This window comes from Muntiacus reevesi, chromosome 3 (genome assembly GCF_963930625.1).
Source record: "Muntiacus reevesi chromosome 3, mMunRee1.1, whole genome shotgun sequence".
Classification (NCBI taxonomy): domain Eukaryota; kingdom Metazoa; phylum Chordata; class Mammalia; order Artiodactyla; family Cervidae; genus Muntiacus; species Muntiacus reevesi.
The window spans coordinates 200,183,824-200,206,387 of NC_089251.1; the positions used below are offsets into that span (position 1 = coordinate 200,183,824).

At 42.9% G+C, this 22,564-nt stretch overlaps 1 protein-coding gene across 5 annotated transcripts in view; it reads left to right on the forward strand.

The window, feature by feature from the left end:
* Nucleotides 1–22,564, forward strand: part of CLASP1 (cytoplasmic linker associated protein 1) — a 266,484-nt gene that overhangs the window by 194,239 nt on the left and 49,681 nt on the right. For 3 of the 5 annotated variants that reach the window (XM_065931368.1, XM_065931366.1, XM_065931367.1), the window contains exons 22-28: nt 6,301–6,404; nt 8,203–8,226; nt 9,494–9,738; nt 11,434–11,497; nt 16,560–16,723; nt 19,480–19,558; nt 20,509–20,652. In XM_065931368.1, the coding sequence (XP_065787440.1) occupies nt 6,301–6,404; nt 8,203–8,226; nt 9,494–9,738; nt 11,434–11,497; nt 16,560–16,723; nt 19,480–19,558; nt 20,509–20,652 (824 nt within the window). The remainder of the gene's footprint in view (nt 1–6,300; nt 6,405–8,202; nt 8,227–9,493; nt 9,739–11,433; nt 11,498–16,559; nt 16,724–19,479; nt 19,559–20,508; nt 20,653–22,564) is intronic. The other 2 variants (XM_065931370.1, XM_065931369.1) reach the window with 1 other exon arrangement.

Below are 22,564 nucleotides of genomic sequence, written 5' to 3' on the forward strand. Positions count from 1 at the left end.
TTTGCCCTTCCGAATAACTTAGAATTGAACAGTTCGGTCTGTTTATTGGTCATTTTGTCTCTCAGAGGCACTTCCGTGTTTTTATTTCACTCAGACACTGCTGTGTTTGTTACTGCCCATGGAAGCAGCCTTTGTGACGCTAGCATGTGGCCTGGGGCCCAGGCCAGGTGTGCTGGACCCTTGAAGTCCTCACTGGACTCGGAGGGGCTGAGGGGCCAGCTCCCCGTTCCCACTCGGGTGTTTTCTGGTGGCGGCGCGGGCTGTGGTGTCTGTCATTGCCGCCACCGCAGCTGGAGACGTGGCTGTGGATGCCTCTCTTTCCCGTCGTCTCTAGCCGCAGCGCGCTCTTCTGTGGGCAGGGCAGGAGTTAGCCTCTTTCCAGCTCAGGTTTTAGAGCATGCCTCTTTTGGAGGGTGAGTTTAAATCTGTTTATAAAACTTCTGTCCGGCTCAGAGCGGCAGCAGTGCGTCTGTGTCCCTGCGCCATTCCGAGCAGTCGGAGGGCACGGGGCCCCCACGGGTCCTGTTCAGCCTCTGGGACAGGCATCCTCGCATATCCACAGTCTTCTCAGATGACACAGCCGAGGCTGGGAGAAGAGTCCACTCTCTCCAGATCCCACACTCTGACTTCAGAGCCTGGCTGTTCCTCCACCTCATCTGAGGTGTCTTTCTCCTGTTCCTCCAGAGTGAGCTGAACGCTTCCTGAGGCCTCCCCAGGCCCAGGTTCGGAGAAAGCACCCTGCGTGGCCGTGTTTCCAGGCTTGACCACAGGACCTGAGGATCCATGTAGAAACCCCCAAGGTTGCTGCCGCCTAGAGAACCTCCCGTGCCCTTCAGAGGGCGTGATGTTTCCTTCTCGGTCTCGTTCACTTGACCTTCGTCTTGTGCCCCCTTGTCAGCCAGCGGGACTCTGTCAGTGCCCCTTTGAGTCATTTATATAGCCAGCCTTCACTTATAGAAGAAGAAGAACAGAAGTAACTGCTTTGGTGACTGCATATTGCGTTTGAGTTTGTAGGTTTTGTAGTTTGTGGCTGTGCAGGCTGTCTCTGGCTGCAGTGAGTGGGGGTTGCTCTCTACCTGCGGTGCATGGGCTTCTCATTGCAGTGGCTTCTCTTGTTGCAGAGCATGGGCCCGGGAGTGTAGGCTCAGCGGTTATTGCGCACGGGCCCCTATGGCGTGTGAAATCATCCTGGACCGGGGATCAAACCAGTGTCACCTACATTGGAGGTGAATTCTTAACCACTGGACCATTAGGACATCCTGTATTTTTCTTAACTTGTTTTGGACCATTTTAATGGTATGAATATATCTTTAAATGGTCACGGTGACAACTTTTGGGAAGATTAAGGGCTCTAGGACTCTGCTGTCAGTGAGGTGTTTATGTAAGTGGGTCTGCATGGATTCCATTGTGGGATGTTCACTTGAGTACATGACGAAGAACTCATTATATGACATATTTGCGTAGAATATTCTGTTGAAACAGAACCAAAGGACAGCTTCATAAGGAACCTTCAGATCAGGTGTTGCTTAAACACTGTTTCCAGTTTAAACTATCAGGATATGATACCGTTGTGCTTGTTTAAGAAATGAGTAGCTTGCTTCAGTCTTACACAATATTTTGTCAGTTTCTTTGTTTAAGGAAAGTGATTATTTGGTAATATCTGTTCTAGAGCTTGCTGACTTGTTTCTGTGCATCTTGAGAAATTAGGAATTTTCCTTTTCTTTTGCCTGCTGATAAAAGTTTATCCTCACCGACCAGGTGACCTTTGCTGTTTAGTGTCTCTTATCCGGCAGATACGCATGTTTCATAAAGTGACATGAGCTTAGATAAATAGTCACATTGAAGAGTTTGAGGCTTTACCCCTCCACGAGGAACTGTGTTAGCACTCGAGGACTCTGGGCTCCAGTTGTGCAGGAGGAAGGCAGCACGGCTTAGGGTCGCTCCGGGAAACCTGTGAACTTGCTGTGTTGCAGTCACTGTGTTCTTTCCGAGTAATGATTAGAAGCACGTTACTTCCCCCCCCCCCCCCCCCCGACCCCCGAGGTAAGAAAAAGCCTTACGTTGTGTGGTACTCTGGTCAATAAATTCAGGTTTGGACCCACGCCTGTATTTCATAATTATTTCTAAAAGTCGTTCCCTCCACATGAGTCTGGAGTTTGGTACATATTTTCTCAGATTGATGTATTGATGTGGTTATTATGAGTACTTGCTAGTAAAATAATACTTAGCATCTAAGTGTAAAGTAGAGTTTATGCTTGAGCATCGCTCTGACCACCAGCACTGCGCTTCTGTTGCTACCACGGTTTATCCTGTGCCTGGCACTGTTTCAAGTGTTTGATGTATGAGCTCTCTTAATTCTCTTAGCTCCCAAGAGGAGGGCACCACTGTTAGCCCCATTTTACAGGTGAGGACTAAGGCACAGAGAGCTTTAGTACTTCGCCCGAGGCCCGTTCTCCCACCCTGCATGTGTGACAGGACCGGTGCTCACAACCGGAGTCCCGAGCTGCCTCTCTAAGGAAGGCTGTTAAACATACTGCAGCTAACTTTCCAACAGTTAAACAATGAGGTAGTTACTAATTAGGATATTTGTGCAGCAGAACATCAAACATGTTGACTAGGGAAAATGGAATTATAGTTGTTAACCCCCCCTTTTAAATCAGTCGATTTTTGTTCTGTGAAGCATAAGGAATTTTATTTTTTTAGTGACGTGTAGTTGGTGTACAGGGCTGTGTTGATTCCAGCTGTAGAGCAGAGTGACTCAGTTACACACTGCACGCACCCTTCTGCTCGTATTCCCCGTGGTGGTTTATTGCAGGACATGAACCTAGTCCCCGCGCAGTACAGTAGGAGCTGTTGTCTGTCCGTTCTCTGTATACAAGCCCCTCCTGTGGCCTCACGCTGTTTCTGTTGAGAGGACATTGTGGGCCCCCGCTTCTGTACATGGTGCATGGTCGCCTGTGCATCGCCTCCCGACGAGAGGTGTAACCCAGGCTGCTGCCGCCCCTCTGGTGTGGCCCCGACGGCCTGCCCGTGCTCAGTGCACAGTCCACGGAGGCCACAGTGGCTCCTGTCGTGGGCGCGCACCGGAGGCGCGGGCCGCTGGGTGCACAGGCTGGGGCTCGGCGCTCGCTGTCCATTCATCTCCAATACCATCTCCTTCCATGAGGACGCACGGCTGTGTCGGGAGCAGCCCCGTGCCCTCCGGCTGCGGCCGCTGCTGTCTGAGGTTCTCGTGTGTTAACCCTGTGGGTGTTGCCGTTCCTTTTACCTGCAGCCTCTCGACGTCATTCCAGGTCCACTAGTGCTCTCGCCACGGCTGACTCTGTGGGGCCGTCAGGTGAACACGTGTTCATGCATGCCTGTCTCACACTCATTGTCACACTTGTTCCCATCTTATTCGCTAGCAGTTGGCATGGATGCACCTCATATTTTCCCCCCGCAGTGTGCTTCTGTTTTTTTTAAGTTGTTGAATGTTTATGGTTCTGTTAATAGGCTATAGATGCTTTGTAGCTTGTTTGACAACATCATTTATCTAGTGTTCATATTTATGTTAAAACAGAAGGATGGCGAAGCACTTCCGCCCTTGCTTTCAGTCCCTCCTGCAGGAAAGCAACAGCCCCAGATAGGTGTCCTGAGGGGTCCCTAGGAGAATTGGGGTATGGACCTCACCCAATGGAGGCTTTCGTCTCCCAGTCTTTGCTCCCAGTAAAGTGGTATCTATGAGTGCTAGTTATTCCTGTCCAGTTTTCATCACCTGGAGGTACTATTTAGTGACCAGATGTTCAATTATAGCATACCCCTTTTCACATGGATGGGAGGAAGTGGATTTCCCTGAAACTTTAATGGAAAAACAAGTCATGATTACGATAATCAGGTCAGGCCAAAGGTAGCCTTTGCAGCCTGCAGACCCGAAACACTGCCTCAATCCCATTTTAACAATACCCAAAATGCCCTGGTCCATAAGGGCAGAAAGTAAGTATTCAGTAATGTTCAATCTGCCAGATTTAACTGGCATCATTTTGATGAACTAATAATCCCTTATGACTACAGTTTTATCAACTGAGTACAAGGCATCATCTGTTAAATCTGACTGTTGATGATGACAACTGTGACCAATTTACTGAGTCAGTGTCGCTGTTTTTTCTCTAAATGAACTACCTATGCATTCTATTATGTGTTCTTTGATTAGGATATTCCCCTAAAGATTATGGGCCAGGCTGAGGGCATTTGTACATATTCATCTCTTGGAAACTGAATGGTACCAGAGAGAACATAGAGCAGATTTTGGTCTGGTGGAAACAAGAGGCTTATAAATTTTCTTCACTCCAAATGTTTCCCCTTAAGATTTGAAATTCAGTTCTCTATGATAAGTATCTGCAGTCACCATGTGTGGCGAAGCTATACACGTCTGAGAGGCGCAGAATAATTGCTTTGTTCTTAAAGTTTTAATTTTGTGTCTGAAGAATCACTGTTATCCCTGGAGCAAGATTTGCTGGCATGAGATCTATTTTTTTTTTTAATTAAGATTATGTTTTATTTAAGTTTATGCTGGGTAATTTCTAAATGGCTTATAACTGGATTACTTTCATTCTGTTACTCATAAATCCCTTACTATCTACCCTTTTTTAATGAAAAATGAGAAAGACTTGAACAATGATCATTTATAAAACTGCATCATAAATCTCAAATTTCTAATTGTTTCATATTTGAACTGATAATTTATATTACAGAGAGAGATATAATTGATTTTATACAGCATGTTATCACCTTTTAAACATACACATAATGATGAAATTCAGTATAATCAACAAATGCATTAAAAAAGGGGATAGTATAACATGCAATTTTTGTTTCTCTATAAAAATTCATAATTGTATGACTTTTGATTAGTAGTTAAATTTTTTCTCCCATTCTGTGGCAGTGGAAGATATGTTTCAAAACTGACAATTTTAAAAAGCTAAATAACACATCACTTTTAAAGTTCACCAGTCTGTAGCTGATGTCTTGTTACCTACCCAAATTTGAAATATATTTTTTATAGGAAAGATCAATTACGTAAGACAGACTTTGGCTTTCTCTCTCCCTCCCCCACCAAATGCCTTCATTATTAGCGTATACCACATATGGAGATTTTACTTGTCTGAACAGTGTCTTATTTGTTAAAGTGGTTTTAATCTTAACATTTTAAACAAGAATCATTTACTGGATTGCTCTATCTTGAGCTGCCACAGCTGTGAGCAGCAGGGACTCCAAGGGCAGTGAGTTCCGTGTAATCTGTGTCCAAATAAAGCCCTGTCCTGGAGTGAAACTACCAGGGTAATTTACACGGACTTTCTCCTGCATTGTTTTAACCTCAGCCTTTCTGAAGGAAGGCCGGACAGCTCATGTAAAGGGGTTTCTAAAAGTTAGTCTTTTTGAATTCAGTGCTTTCACTGCCAGAGGTGCGGATTCCGTCTCTGGTCAGGGAACTAAGATCCTGCAAGCCTCATGGAATGGCCAAAGAAAAACGTCTTTATTGTCCACTGTCGTTAATAAGCTTATAATAGTTGTTTGAACCACTAAAATTGGAAAATTTTTTTTCATTCTGTCCATTTTGTTCACACATATAAAGATTATCATTTAAAAATCTTTTGAGGGACTTCAGAAAAAATTTATATGATCTGAATGATTAATGGTTTTCAGTGAAGATACTAGCTTTTTGTGGTGAAGATTAAAGAATTTTAATACATTGATTTTTAAATAACCTTTGGTGACACAGGCATCATGATGAACAGATACCTAAAATTAATTGAGCTTAATAACAAACAGTAGTGACAGTAATGAAAATTTGCACAGAGATCAGTGTAATACATTGGATTCAAATTTTGTCTGTTTATTACTTATTGCATTAAAACTCATTTATCAAACCATGGAGCTTTCTAATTAGTTTGACCAAATATCAGGGCTTCTTTTGCCTCTAGAGAGAATGCTAAATAAATGAAAAGGCTCAACTCATGGCCCAGTTCCCTTCTGTGATAAGTTCCCCTCTCCAGCCTATATCTCAGCACTTTTCCAAAATAAAATATCCTTAAAGAACCATTTCAGTTGTCAGGATGCAACAGTATTAAATGTGAACATTGTAACCTCTGCCACTGGTAAACAAGTCAAGTGTAATTGAAACTGCAAGCCAACTGCAGGAAAAACCGGCTAGAGACTTTCAGTGTTTCTCTCCAGTAAGTGGGACGAGGCAAGGGCCATTGCAAAGAAATGAAAACATTTGAATTAAAATGACATGTACTTTTGCTTTTGTTTTTCACCTAGACCGCTTTGGGCTCGGCCAGGCAGGGAGAATTCCTGGTTCTGTGAACGCCATGCGGGTTCTGAGCACCAGTACAGATCTGGAGGCTGCTGTTGCTGATGCTTTGGTAAGAGGCCCGATGTGTGTGGAGTCTCTTTAAATTACCGACCTACATTTTTCTCTGTCTTCACAGGAAGTAGCCTCCAAATCAGGTCACTAAGTCTTCTTTGATACTCTTTGAGATCATGTAAACATTGGGTAAATTTAGATTATTATTCCTTTCTTCGTAAACTTTTGACTCTGTACGTAAGGGAAGACTGGCCTTTCGAGCCGCATTAACGTCAAGAGTGTCTCCTCTGCTCCTCGGTAACAAAGAGGTTCGAATGGCATCGGGCTTGTCTGATGTCATTGGGCTTCTTCCTTTCCTTTTTTATCCATTTTTTTTCAGCGTTTCCTTTTCGCCCCTTCTTTTGCTTCTGTTGCTTTACAGGCTTTGATGGCATAGCCTAAGCACATCACTGTATAATAGTAGGTCACAGACTTTATGGTTGGAAACTCTGGCGTTTATTCCGTTACCATCACTAGTTGTTCCGTATGATTTTTATGTTTACTTGTTTGAATGAGTCCTTAAGTCATTATTTACAGAAACTTTCCCAGATTTTAAGATGAACTCTGAGGATATGAAGCACTAGTGGAGTATGTTTTTGCTTGCATTGTTATAATGTAAGATTTAAAAAAGCAATATAAAGTGATTAGAGGTCCTTAAATTTGTGCTCCTAGCAAAAAGTTCCTCAGTAGAACCAGCTTGTGGTCAAATTGCCTTTTAAAGATGCATTTCCGCTGGTAGTAACACAGTCTCTTGTTTGTTCTGGTTTATGTGCTCAGCATTTAAAATAGACATACTTTAGAGAACTGTCTGGTCTCTGGTCTTACTTGTACTGTGTTAAGAGAAAAGCATTATAACACCCTGCTTTCAGACCCTGAGATTTTAAATCCAGCCCTGTTTTCATTTGGCCAAAACTTCACAGTGTGTGGCTTCAGGGATTCTACCTCGCATCCCCCCTGGCCCTCCCTCATTTACTCCTGCTCAGCCAGGTTTCTCTGACAAACATCTGTGGGCGAGCAGTCTTCCAGTCTCCTAGTGCTTTCCTGATGAGGGCTGGCCCAGCAGGTACTGGAGTTCAGGATAATTGCTTTGAGTAGAACGTTGATGTAGCAGTTTTCCTTCCAAGTTGCAGCATTTGGAATTTGTTTCTTACCTATTCTGGGACTGTAAGAAGTGAGAACCAGTGGGGTGAGAAGTGATGGATGCGCAAAGCGCTTGGTGAGACAGCACTTCGGTGGGGTGGGGGAGGGGAGGGCGTGTCCCCTTGGTCCTTGAAGATCTGCCCCAGGGACACGGCACAAAGCGCCAGGGGGCAGAGCGGGACTCCAGAGTCTGGGCTTCGCCTTTGCCTGACTTGGCTTTTCTCGAGCTCTGGCTGTCCTTACATTCCCACGGCCCTTAGGACATTTTGTTCAGACCTCTTGGTCTCTCCCCATGACTTGCTTCAGAAGCCAGTGCCAGGATGGTACTCAGTCCCTGCCTCACAGAAAGGAAGTCCCCGGACAGAAGCTCTCCTAGGAGCAGATGACAGAGTTAATAGCGACATTTGGGTTGTGCCTCAGTGGTGTGGGGAGAGTTTCAGCAAAGAATTAGAGCAGATACTGGAAGGTATCATAAGAGAGGTGCAAGAGGGTTAGGAAATGCCATTGTGAAAGCATTCTTTGTTATTCGCTTGATATGAATTGCTTGCTAACCTGTATTTTTGGTTTGCTAATATATGTTTTGCTGTATACTTTTGTTGCAAGAACAATCCCCACATATGCTTCTGACATAATTCTCTATGCTTTTTCCCCATCCTTCAATATTTTCCTGCCTACAGCTGTTAGGAGACTCCAGGAGCAAGGTACCAGTGCTTTAACTTTTGTTTTATAACTTCTTTTTTTCTGTTGTGAGTATATTTCCTTTAGGAGCTGGTAAAAGCAACAAAAATGTAGCCTAGTGTAGAAATTCTGTTCTGAACTGTGATTTTGTGGAAACTAGTGGTGCTTCTGCTAGTGATAGAGCTGGTCATGTCTCACATGTGTTTGAGCGTTGTTTTCCAACATCAAGTTCTGCCCCTAATCCTACTAGTGTTTCATTTTACTAAGCTAGGTTTTGTCTCTTACATTGTTATTATTTCATGAGTGGATACATTCAGCTTTTTCTTATCTTAGGAATCTAGTTTATATATAAGTGAGATGGCCATATAATTATCATCCTAACAAGGATACTTTTGAGCGTGAGAGAGGGTGCCATTAATAATTATGTGGGGACAGTAGGTGGAAGGCAGAGCTGTCCCAGGTAAGTTGTGATGTGTGTACAAGCCACATTCCTAGGAAGTTACATTGGAGCAGTTTAAGCCCGTAGCTACTTTTTTTCCTCTTAGAGAAATTAAATTTTATCTGTTTTATATAGTTCTTGCTATATAATTTTGGGATTTAACTTAATAGTTTTATATTCAGGATAAGAGACATGAATGAAGTGGGTATTCTAGTCTAAGGAGGCCTATTAGTGTTGTAAAACTGTAAGTCCTTAATAAAAATGGCATAGGTCTTTAGAGAATCCTTTTATATAGGACACTACACCACTGACATTGCAGTGTCAGATGTTTTTGAGGGAGCATGAATTTTCAAACAAATTTACTTACAGACCATGCTCAAGACAGGTTGCTTTTGGTTGGGAAAGGGTGGTGGGCTCACAGACTCCGCGTGTCAGGTGCTCAGCTAGGCTGTTTAGCATATAATTCCACTCAATCCTGACAGCAAACCTGTGAGAAGGGTAATCAGTATTATCTCGGGGATGGGGACACTGAAGCGGAAAGGTGAGGAGGCTTTCTGAAGTCACATGGCGGGTCCATGTTACTGAGAGGGCCGTACACCGCACTAAAGATCGTTCTCCTCCCTCTGCTGTGGGTTGCTCTGCTTACTCCTCATTCTGCCTCCCAGAAGTCTGCTGTTCTGTTTCCCTTTCCCTGACCTGTAAGCAGAGGGAAGGTGTGGGTGCATGTGCCCATGTGTGTGTTTGTGTATGTGTCTGTGTATCTGTGTTTAACTCTTCGTTGTTGACTGTGTGTGGTGTAGGACTCATGTTGCCTTTCCATTTCTTCCCCAACCGCTCCTTGGATCTGGCAGAAGAAGCCTGTGAGGAGGAGATACGAGCCCTATGGGATGTATTCTGATGATGACGCCAACAGCGACGCCTCCAGCGTGTGCTCCGAGCGCTCATACGGCTCCCGGAATGGGGGTATCCCCCACTACCTGCGCCAGACTGAGGACGTGGCTGAGGTGCTCAACCACTGTGCCAGCTCCAACTGGTCTGAGAGGAAGGAAGGGCTTCTGGGTCTGCAGAACCTGCTCAAGAGCCAGAGAACGCTGAGGTAGGATGGGAGGCCAGGTTCCTTCAGACGGAGCCCCGTGTTGCACGCATGAGGGCCTGACACGGATGCGTGGTCATTTATGGGGCAGGCCCAAGAGAGGCCAGGATGGCTCAGATGTGGTCTTTGCCTTCCAGGGAACTTAAATATCAGGCAGACACTCCATAGCTTATTAGGTCTAGGAAACATTTGGTTCAGCATGGCTCAGGTTTGTCTAGTAGGTGTTTTGAGAAAACTCAGAACAGTTTGTGGTTTAGGTAAAACATAAAAACAACTCTGAAGTTAGTACAGTTTATTTACACTTCAGAGGCATGGATAAAATGATGCCAGTCTGAGTCTAAAATGTTTGCACGTGCACATGCATGTGTGTGGTTTTTGTAAACATGCAGAGTAGAGACGCTCAGATGGAGACTCCCAAGTAGCCCAGCACTGTCTCTAGAATTGGTGATGTTTGCTTTTGTTTTTGTTTCTGTATTTCATAGATTTTCTGAAATAAGCATGTATTACATACACCAAAAACACATGTTTATACCATATTTCATCAGATCTAAGGTACCATTGACTCACCATTATTTTATATCTAAGAAGAAATGCTTCTTATAAAACCATGGCAGTACTGATACGTCATTGATTGCAGGGTGAATCTCATGGTTCCAGAGATGTTTGAAGTATAGTCTGTTACATTCTTTCAATAATTTTTTTAAGCAATACTGTGAGACTAGTAAAGTGTTTCTGTTCATGGATGGCTCTGCAAAACTGTGAGCATGGATTGACGAGTCACTGGGCTTCAAGTGTAGCCATCTATAGTCAGTGTGACCCCTGCTGTATTCCTTCCTGCCGCCTTAACTCCCTGCCCCCCTTTATTCATTCCACTCCCTGCATGCCCGTGCCTGCTGAAGTGTAGGTCACCTCTCGTGGTCTGGTGATCTGTCAGAAAACAAAAACGATGAAATGTCATTATTCTCCAGTAATCGCCTTAATTCTGGTGGCCCCGGTTTCTTGGCTCTCAGTGTTCTCCACGTATCCGTTGAATAAGCTCTATTGGTTAGCACTGGCCTGGTCTGGATTTCATGGTTAGTGATGTTAAAAGGACCATTGGACCTGAGAGGGGATGGTGTGGGGGAGAAGATGACACTTTCTAATCAAACTTTGAAGTACAGACGGGAGTCGGTAGTGCAGTTCCGGGTGAGAGATGTCACAGGGGCGCTGATGGGAGGCGAGTGTGTGCTTGACTTAGGCCGCGGAGCAGGTAGATAGTCAGCAGTGGTTTGTTGTACTGAAGTGGATATAAAGATATCACAGTAGTTTGACCATAACAGAACTGAGACTAAAATCCAGGTCTGTCTGAGCCTGCTGCACATGCTTTTCTGAATTGATCTGACTGCCTTTCATCTGTCGCGTGTGGAAATGAAGTGAGCAGGATTTGGCGCCTGGCTTTGCCATATGTGCATGTGTGTGAACTTGTGTGATCACACTCTGAGATTCAGTTTCATTTTAGAACAAGACCAGAAATGGTGTGATTTCTTACTCCTGTGTAATTCCGTCAAATTAAAATTTAGATAATTCATTTGCAGGAAAAAAGGTGTTACATAAAAATTATATAAAGCATGTTAAATGAAATAAAAGGATTTAGAGAAGCTGTAACTACTTTCAGTGTTGAATCATTAAATATTAAATTTATTGCATTTTATTTCCTAGTCGAGTAGAATTGAAACGATTGTGTGAGATTTTCACCCGAATGTTTGCTGACCCTCACAGCAAGGTAAGGCCTGAGAAGCTGCCCACTCGTGTCCCCTCCGCATGTCTTTGTCTATAATGCACTTCTTCATCTGGCAGACCCGCCCCACCGTGTGGTGCAGACCTCCCTGACTTACTTTGACAGGACTTAATGTTATATCTTTTAAAGACAGAAGGCTTAGAAACTTCTCTTGTCCATAGAGTGTCATTAAGTAAAGTGCATTTCAAGTAAGGGTTACCCTGGAGAGAATCAGATGGAGTCTTCTATTCACTCAGTGAACAGTTTTGCATACTTCATGGAAGTATGTAGGCTGGATGCTACGATGTAATAGTGTATTATAGTGCTTTTTTAGAAAGTTACAGTAGTGAAGAAAATAAGTATATAAATTGTTTTTTTGGTACCCATGTAGAATTTGTCTGTATAGGACAAGATAGAAAAATGATAGCATTTATAGAATGGATTGACTAAAAAGCCACATCAAGTATTTCTCCAAGTAGATTACCACTTCTAAGAATTTGCTGAATGGTGGCCACCCAGCTATGCCCATGACTCTGCGGGGCCTGAGGTTGGCCTTTTGACAAGGGCTCCCTGCTGAGTACCCCAGAATGAGAGACAAGTCCTTTCTAGGAGTGGAGTTTGAGAGCAAGACCCTTGACAAAAGTTTACTTGGAGTCCAGATTTTAAATAAAAACCAGTATTTGGGAGGAAGCCTTTGAAGGTGTTAGATGGTTTTAGAGAAAGAAAACAGAGGAGTGAAGATATCAGGAAAGTTAAAGGACCCTTTATCAGGGTGGATAAAGGACCAAAACAACCATCACCTCAGTTCAGTTCATTTCAGTTGCTCAGTCGTGTCTGACTCTTTGCGACCCCATGGACCACAGCAAGCCAGGCCTCCCTGTCCATCACCAACTCCCGGAGTTTACCCAGACTCATGTCCATCGAGTCAGTGATGCCATCCAATCATCTCATCTTCTGTCATCCCCTTCTCTACCTGCCCTCAATCTTGCCTAGCATCAGGGTCTTTTCAAATGAGTCAGCTTCGCATCAGGTGGCCAAAGTATTGGAGTTTCAGCATCAGTCCTTCCAATGAACACTCAGGACTGATTTCCTTTAGGATGAACTGGTTGGACCTCCTTGCAGTCCAAGGGACTCTCAAGAGTCTTCTGCAACACCACAGTTCAAAAGCATCAATTCTTCGGTGCTCAGCTTTCTTTATAGTCCAACTCTCAAATCCTAACATGACTACTGGAAAAACCGTAGCTTTGACTAGATGGACCTTTGTTGGCAAAGTAATGTGTCTGCTTTTTAATATGCTGTCTAGGTTGGTCATAACTTTCCTTCCAAGGAGTATGCGTCTTTTAATTTCATGGCTTCAGTCACTGTCTGCACTGATTTTGGAGCCCCAAAAAGTAAAGTCTGACACTGTTTCCACTGTTTCCCCATCTAATTGCCATGAAGTGATGGGTCTGGATGCCATGATGTTAGTTTTCTGAATGTTGAGCTTTAAGCCAGCTTTTTCACTCTTCTCTTTTACTTTCATCAAGAGGCTCTTTAGTTATTCTTCGCTTTCTGCCATAAGAGTGGTGTCATCTGCATATCTGAGGTTGTTGATATTTCTCCTGGCAGTCTTGATTCCAGCTTGTGCTTCATCCAGCCCAGCATTTCTCATGATGTATTCTGCCTATAAGTTAAATAAGCAGGGTGATAACATACAGCCTTGATGTACTCCCTTCTTGATTTGGAACCAGTCTCTTGTTCCATGTCCGGTTCTAACTGTTGGTTCCTGACCTGCATACAGATTTCTCATGAGGCAGGTCAGGTGGTCTGGTATTCCCATCTCTTACAGAATTCTCCACAGTTCATTGTGATCCACATAGTCAAAGGCTTTGTCATAGTCAGTAAAGTAGAAATAGATGTTTTTCTGGAACTCTCTTGCTTTTTCTATGATCAGCAGATGTTGGCAATTTGATCTCTGGTTCCTCTGCCTTTTCTAAAACCAGCTTGAACATCTGGAAGTTCACGGTTCATGTATTGCTGAAGCCTGACTTGGAGAATTTTGAGCATTACTTTACTAGTGTGTGAGATGAGTGCAATTGTGTGGTAACTTGAGCATTCTTTGGCATTGCCTTTCTGTGGGATTGGAATGAAAACTGACCTTTTCCAGTCCTGTGGCCACTGCTGTTTTCCACATTTGCTGGCATCATATTGAGTGCAGTACTTTCACAGCATCATCTTTCAGGATTTGAAACAGCTCAGCTGGAATTCCATCACCTCCACTAGCTTTGTTTGTAGAATTGCTTCCTAAGGCCCACTTGACTTCACATTCCAGGATGTCTGGCTCTTAGGTGAGTGATCACACCATCTTCATTATCTGGGTCGTGAAGATCTTTTTTGTACAGTTCTTCTGTGTATTCTTGCCACCTCTTCTTAATATCTTCTGCTTCTGTTACGTGCACACCATTTCTGTCCTTTATTGAGCCCATCCTTGCATGAAATGTTCCCTTGGTATCTCTAATTATCTTGAACAGATCCCTAGTCTTTCGCATTCTATTATTTTCCTCTATTTCTTTGCACTGATCACTGAGAAAGGCTTTCTTATCTCTCTTTGCTATTCTTTGGAACTCTGCATTCAAATGGGTTGTCTTTCCTTTTCTCCTTTCCTTTTGCGTCCCTTCTTTTCACAGCTATTTGTAAGGCCTCCTCAGACAGCCATTTTGCTTTTTGCATTTCTTTTTCTTGGGGATGGTCTTGATCCCTGTCTCCTGTACAATGTCACGAACCTCTGTCCATAGTTCATCAGGCACTCTTGTCTATCAGATCTAATCCCTTAAACCTATTTGTCACTTCCACTGTATAATCATAAGGGATTTGATTTAGGTAATACCTGAATAGTCTAGTGGTTTTCCCCTCTTTCTTCAATTTAAGTCTGAATTTGGCAATAAGGAGTTCATGTTCTGAGCCACAGTCAGCTCCTGGTCTTGTTTTTGCTGACTGTATAGAGCTTCTCCATCTTTGGCTGCAAAGAATATAATCAGTCTGATTTCGGCATTGACCATCTGGTGATGTCCATGTGTAGAGTCTTCTCTAGTGTTGTTGGAAGAGGGTGTTTGCTATGACCAGTGCGTTCTCTTGGCAAAACTCTATTAGCCTTTGCCCTGCTTCATTCTGTACTCCAAGACCAAATTTGCCTTTGAGTTACTCCAGGTGTTTCTTGACTTCCTGCTTTTGCATTCCAGTCCCCTGTAATGCAAAGGACATCTTTTGGGGGTGTTAATCCTAAAAGGTCTTGTAGGTCTTCATAGAATCGTTCAACCTCCATAGAAATTCAGAAAACCTAAAATCAACACAAGCAAATCTTAACATACTTGATGCGCAAGATTTAACCATCTTACACTATCGTTTTCCTAGTAAAAATGGTCTCTTCTCAGTCCTACCAGGGGAAGGAAACCTGTCATGGCCGGAAGCCTAACCAGTTATCCTCTCCCTTCTTTTCCTGCCCTTTCCTCCTTGTAGAAATTGTCCATGAAATGTCCGTCATCCACCTGCCTGTGCTCCCGTTCAGCACTTGCTGAGCATCCCCTCTGGGCTAGGGGTACAGAAAACAACATCACACCCCTCCCTTGCTTCTGAGATGCTCACAGGAGCAGGGGGCAGTGAACACAAGGATTCTCCCTTTTTGCCGGGGGGCAACAATTCTCCTCAGTATTGGTCTTGAAACGTGTCTTTTTTTTTTTTTTTCCAGTTGTTCAAGCTGGATTTATTTATTTTTTTTTTTTTTAATTTTTTTTTACTGGTTGGATGAAACGTGTCTTAAAATTCCTGTTTTGACCCTCCCAACCAGATTAACATTCACAATATTAATAAAATCCAAGAAGCGTTGATTTTAAAGGCCACATAGATGTTCAAAGATAAAATTATCAAGATTTTCTCTAAGATAATATTAAGAGCAGTAAGATTTAAAGCATAAGACTCATAAGATGTATAGCATAAGGGATATTAGGTGGATTTGGACATTGATGAAATTTCTATTACCTGTCACCTCTAGATTGCTGATTCAGAACATGAGGATAAAGAAGGAAATTTGTTTCCATCAGAAGGCTCTTGTACAGTGAGTTTGGAGGTCTCAGCTTAGTCGATATTTGCTAGCTGCCTTAGTGCTAAGCCAGGAGTCCCGCAGCTGGGACTCACTGACTTCTCTCTGAGCTGTCCCCCGAGAGACCCCGGTGGTTAATAGTTCCCGCGCTATGACTGAGTAAGTCTGTGATAGCTGGTTTGTCCCAGCGGAGCACAACCCGTTAACCAAATAGGTACGCAGTGCTGCCATTTACCTCTCTGAAGTTGGTCCAGGGATAAGCCACTGTGGACTTCGTCTCACAGGAGGCAGCAGTGATGATTGCACTGTGGTGTGAGAATTATGTCAGGTATCAGTCCCTTTTATCCTAAGCCGTACTCTTTTATAAATATTAGTATAGCTTTTATAATATCTTTTTATAAAGATAACGCTTTGTAATATCTGAATTGGCATACATCAAAATAGATGATGGAAATGAAAAGCAATAGGTATGCAAGCTTTTTTTTCCTTATCCTATAATAATAGTTGTTGAATGCTAGATAATGAAATAAATATAATGGTTAAAAGGGTTTTTAAAAGAGAGAGAGAAGGAAGGAAGGAAGGCAGGCTAGCCTCCAGGATTAGACTCATACTTTTCAACGAAGTTAATTTCTCTCTGTACTGGATTTTAAAGGCATGTAGTGGGAGGGGAGAGGATTTTGTCAGTTCGTAGCCTTTTTCAGGCCTTTTAGGAAACTGCATGAAAATGATGTGACTTCACTGTGGACTAACATGAAATCTGTTTCGTTGCATGGCCTGGTTTGCGGTGGAATTCACAACAGAGAGTAAGTTCCAACCCTCTTCCTTTCTCTCTTTTCTGTGCTACATTTGCCTTTTATCCCCCCTCCAGTTGTTCACATTGTCACCCAAGTTGTGAGTCTGGGCAAAGGCCAGTTGGGCATTTTCACGTTTTGAAGACTTGGGAGGAAATTGTGAATTAAACATGTGAAATATTTGGTTTCCCTTTGTGTCTAGGTTTTCAGTATGTTTTTGGAGACTCTTGTGGATTTTATAATAATTCATAAGGATGACTTGCAAGACTGGCTTTTTGTTCTTCTCACACAATTACTGAAGAAGATGGGAGCGGATTTACTTGGATCTGTGCAAGCAAAAGTTCAGAAGGCTCTTGATGTCACAAGGCAAGTGTTTGGGGCAAGATCATGTTCTCCCAGCTTTTGCTATATAACTGACATACAGCATCCTGTAAGTTTTAAGTGTACAGCATGAGGATTTGATACATGTGTATATTGCTAAATGATTAGTACAGTGTTAATTTTATATCCTTCACCTCACTTAATTACTATTTTTTGTTTTGTATGTGGTAAAAACATTTAAGATACATTCTCTTGACAAGTGTATGATACAGTATCATTACCTGTCATCACCATGCTATACATTTGACTCCCAGAACTTATTCATGACATAACTGTAACTGGAAGTCTGTGCCCTTTGGCCAGTATTTCCCCATCTCCTCTAGCCCTCGGTTCTGGCAACCACCATTCTACTCTCTGTTTCTATGGATTTGACTTTTTTTTTTTTATTCTTTAGATGAGTGTTATCATATAGTATTTGTCTTTCTCTGACTTATTTCAAATAGCATAATACCCTCAAGTTTCATCCATGTGGTCACAAACAGCATAATTTCCTTCTTTTTTATGACGAAATAATATTGTTTATATACACACCACATTTTGTTTATCCATTCATCCATCAACACACTTAGGTGGTTTTCATGTCTTGGTGATTGTGAATGGTGCTGCAGGTCAGATGGCTGTCTCTCTTTTTGTTTTTTGGCCACGCACTAGGGCTTGTAGGATCTCAGTTTCCTGCTTGGAAATTGAACATGGATCAGAGCAGTGAAAGCCCAGAATCCTAACAGTTAGGCTACCAGGGAACTCCCTAGTTTTAGTTTTTTTGAGAAACCTCCGTACTGTTTTCCATAGTGGCTGCACCAATTTACATTTCCACCAGCATTTATTATCTCCTGTCTCTTTGATAATAGCCATTCTAACAAGTGTGAGCAATACCTCATTGTAGTTTTTCTTTGCATTTTTCTGATAATTAGTGATGTTGAGCACTTTTTTGTTTACCTGTTGGCCATTTGGATGTCATCTTTGGAAAAATGTCTGTTGGGCTGGGGAGGAGGGAACGAGAGCATGTTGACATTAGGAGACTCTTTGTAGATGGTTTCTAGTCACTCTGTTACCTGTAGTTTTTGTCACCCACTTGAATACCTTCTTTCTTACTTAATTACCCACATTCTCTTGTTAGCATATTGAAATATCTCAACAGTCCATGAGATGAAATACCTACATCTTGTTTGAGTTGGTATTATTCTGGTGAATGCCTAAGACGTCCACCCTCTGTTTGCTGTGGGAAAAGGGGGCGGTGTTCTATGTGTTATTTCTTTAATGTGTAGCCAGTATGAGTCACTTAAATCATGTATACTAAGTGTGCTTTGCCTCCAGAAGTGGTCCTCGGGGCCTCCTGGATACAGATAGTTATAGGAGAAAAGGATGTGCTACTGGATCGTTTACTTTTTATTAATCATTATAATGATGGTATTACTAAGACTTTGTGTACCATATACTTTGTATTTTTCTTGTATCATTTTATTTAAATTTCACATCAGTCCTGTGATTTTATAGATGTGACCCTACATCCCTTTTACTTTCACTATACTTTTGTACACTGAGAAAACTCTCTTAAAGGGAGTCTAAAGAGAGCAGTACAGACCCTCAGCCTCAGCATGTGTTTCTGTTGCATTATGTTTCCTGTTACCATGGGAGGCCTGGCTGCGTCAGGAACAAGGGATCCTTTGGGCAGTTTTAAAATCATGTGGGTAATTTTTAAGGAAGAGCCTGACTTTCATTCTCCAAGGGCCCTCAGGGCTCCTCAGTTGGATCACAAATATGAGATGATGACAAGACAGAGAATCAATCCCTAGTGAGACGTGGAGCCGGGGCGGGGCTCTTAAGGCCAGGCTGCGGTGTCTGTCTGTCTGTCTGGGATGGGGCTCTTAGGGCCACAGGCTGCGGTGTCTGTCTGTCTGTGGCAGGACTCTTAGGGCCAGGCTGCGGTGTCTGTCTGTCGCTGGTGGGACTCTTAGGGCCACAGACTGCGGTGTCTGTCTGTCTGTCTGGGACGGGACTCTTAGGGCCAGGCTGCGGTGTCTGTCTGTCTGTCTGGGGCAGGACTCTTAGGGCCAGGCTGCGGTGTCTGTCTGTCTGGGGCAGGACTCTTAGGGCCAGGCTGCGGTGTCTGTCTGTCTGGGACGGGACTCTTAGGGCCAGGCTGCGGTGTCTGTCTGTCGCTGGTGGGACTCTTAGGGCCACAGCCTGCGCTGTCTGTCTGTCTGTCTGGGGCGGGGCTCTTAGGGCCAGGCTGCGGTGTCTGTCTGTCTGTCTGTCACTGGCGGGGATGTGTCTGGTGAGTGGGCCCAGGCAGTCCTCTGTGCTAACGCACACAGTTGGCTCTTACCCAGCAAAGACCTCAGGGGATGGACAGTGCAGGCAGCCTCGTCAGGGTGTAAAAGGTAGGCTTGGGCATTGGAGCTCTTTCTTATGTGAGCAGTATTCCAGAAGGTACCTCAAGAAGAAGGTAAACAAATCCCGAGAAGGCAAGTAAGCGTTTCTTCCTTAGTTCATTGCTTAGTTTATGTGTTTGGGGACTTCTAAGAAGATTTCTCTTTTTCTCACTTTTCTGTGTTATGTGTATTACTTTAGTATTTATTATATAAAATGAAAAGTGATGTTTAAAAAAAGGTAAACAGACTTGCTTTTTGCATGTGTTAATCTGTTTTTTTTGTGTTAATCTGTTTTTTCTTATATGATTTTATATTACTTTTTGTAAGAAATCTTTCTTTTAAAATACTTTCTTCTTTTTATAAACCTAGGGACTCCTTTCCATTTGATCAACAATTTAACATTTTGATGCGATTTATTGTGGATCAGACTCAAACTCCTAACCTCAAGGTCAGTAACTGTTTGTCATTATAGTTAACCTCTAGAAGTCAGATTTGCTTAACCTATACTTTTTTAGACATGACTCATATTTGGCTGTTATTAGTAAATCTGCTATGAGCAACGTGTGCCCATTTCTCTTGGTTCAGTACCTAGTGCTGGCCTACTCGGTAAGGACATGCTTCACTTTATTTCAGACTGCTGAAATGGCTGTACCATATTATATTCTGGTCAGCAGTATCTGAGAACTCCCAATTATTTCACGTCCTCACCAACATTGGCGTGTTATTACTGTTTCACAGTTAATGTTTAAACTAGAAAACTTGGATGTATTGAAATAGCTCTCTTATTATAATGTATTTAATATTAACATTATAACACATGTAAATTAGCTGTTAGATGTTTTATAATGTAAAAAACATAAGAACAAGACTGATAGTATTTGAAGGAGGATGTATTCCTTTGAATCAGATTGGCTACACTGTCCGTTCTGTAATCACCAGATTCTGTCAAGGTTTTAGGAGAGGCCTAATAAATCATAGCCTATTTCTCCTGAGGGTCAAAGCCAAGTGAGACATCAGTGGAGAAGTTAGGGCAGAACATCGCCCTGATTGCCTCCAGTGCTGCCTTGCAAGACCTGGCGTAGAGTGGCTAAAAATCAAAGTGCAGAGTTGTTCATGTCCACTCTGTCACTGGCAGAGCTGGGGGGTCCCTCGGCACCCCCAAATGGGCTCTTGCTCAGCAAGTGACCTGGGGTGTCAGAGGATCAGCGCCTGCTTCTCTGCAGGGCCCCCTTCCCGTCCCAGACTTCCGGGTTAGTCATCTATGCTTTTTCTCTGCTGAAGGCTCCCCGTGTAGGAACGTAAGTCCAGGTCGTATGTACTTTTCTCTGAGTGCCAGTAAGAGTTCTGTTCAAAAATGTGTGAAGTGTCCTTACCGTTTGTAATTACTGGCTCTTTCAGGTAAAAGTTGCAATCCTGAAGTACATTGAGTCTCTCGCCAGGCAGATGGACCCAACAGATTTCGTAAACTCTAGTGAGACGAGGCTTGCTGTCTCTAGAATTATAACCTGGACAACAGAACCAAAGAGTTCAGACGTGAGAAAGGTATGTCCCAGAGCTCCAGGCACAGCTTTAATCACAGCCTGTTCTTAGGTGTGAATTAGAGGAATTTATGGGAATGTGCAAACCACCTCCATACCTACATGCAAACCTCTCTCTTTCCTTTTCTACGAAACCAAGACTTTGCTCCTATCCCTATATTCTCTGTCCAGTACCGCCTCCTTCCAGTCTTGGCATATCAAAATGAAAATCTGAAATCTTGTGTCATGGGAGGCACCCTGATAGCACGATGTTGTATTGTTCCTTTTATTTTAGTCAGCTAAAGATAAATACTTGCTCATTTCTTCTGAAATGGCACATTGAGAGGCATGTAATGCAGTTAAGGGGAGCACAGGATGTTAGCATTTCTATTCCTAGGTAGTATTCTGCCTCAGGACTACTGTGAAGATGGATTCACACATGTTGAAATCGTGATCAGGTCCTGACATGTGATAAGCACACAGGAAGTGTGAGTTATCACTGTGTCTATTGTTTCTGTTCTCTTCCTGTCAGTGTCCTGTTCTACGTTTGAGTTTCACACATAGCCATTATTCTTTTACTTTGTATGTAAACTAACTAGCCCAACTAGCGTTTAAACATTACTTTTAAGTTCAGATTTCTCAGTTCTGCTTTTAGACTAAAAGTATTTGATTTTGATTACTTGTGTATAATCATGAACCTTGCATTCCCCGCCCCCCTACCTGGTATACTTCCTTCATAGCCAACTCCATAACCAAAATAGTCCTTTGGCCTTGGGATAGCATTAATAGTGTGGACCACTTAGGTCAAGGCAGGATTAAGGATGAGTCCAAGCAGTGTTAGCAAGATTGTTTTGCACCTGAACACCTACCTGCTTAGCGCCTTCCTCCTGGAGTGCAAGGAGGAGAATCAAAGAATCACCTGTAATGTTTCTTTGGGAGAATTACAACCCATGTAATTCTCATGCCATTTTATAGTATTAATAATAAACTAAGTTCTCCAAGCTTAAAGAAACAAGGATGAATTTTATTAATGCACTCATTCAAAATTATTGTTCTGATATTAAATAATATTTTAAATTTTTTATCCTTTTGTAAAATTTTTCAGGATTTGTCAAAAGAACATTTCACTGGCAACCTTTAACTCTTAACCCTCTTTGGGATTAGAGGGGTACAGTGGGAGGTAGTAGAATGATTTGGCTGATTTGAAAGTCAAAGTATTTCTGTTACAATTTTCAAAATCACAGATCAACCAATATACACAAAAGCCTTTCTGTATTTAATCATAGCAAGTAAATATGTGTGTGTCTATGTGAGTTTGTGTTTCATAATTGACTGTTACTCAAGTATTCCCTCCTGTGAGGCTGAAGGATACTTAATACTTATGTGTTATCATGATTAGGGCCTTTATGGGAACAGCTGACTGTGGTCATGATGTCTGCTTTATCTGGACATGCACATTAAAAATTGGAACTAGGGTTTATTGTCCTAACTTTTGTAATCAGAACACTAGAGAAATGTTTATAAGTTATCCAGCATGGGACATGAAAACACTCAAGTTACTTTAATACTATGTTCAGTCGCTTAAGTTGTGTCCGACTCTTCGCAGCCATATGGACTGTAGCACATCAGGCTCCTCTGTCCATGGGGTTCTCCAGGCAAGAATACTGGAGTGGGTTGCCGTGCCCTCCTCCAGGGGATCTTCCCAACCCAGGGATTGAGCCCACGTCTCTTTAAATCTCCTGCATTGGCAGGCGTGTTCTTTACCACTGGTGCCACCTGAGAAGCCCACTTTAAAACACTAGCTTAAGTCAGTTACGGTCAGGGCGTTTAACGCTGAGATCACTAGCGTATTTACTGTTTGATCTTCAGCACCTCGGTGCAGTCGTTTTGGATCATACTGTGCAAGCCCTGTTCTGCGCTGGCACCGCAGCTCCACG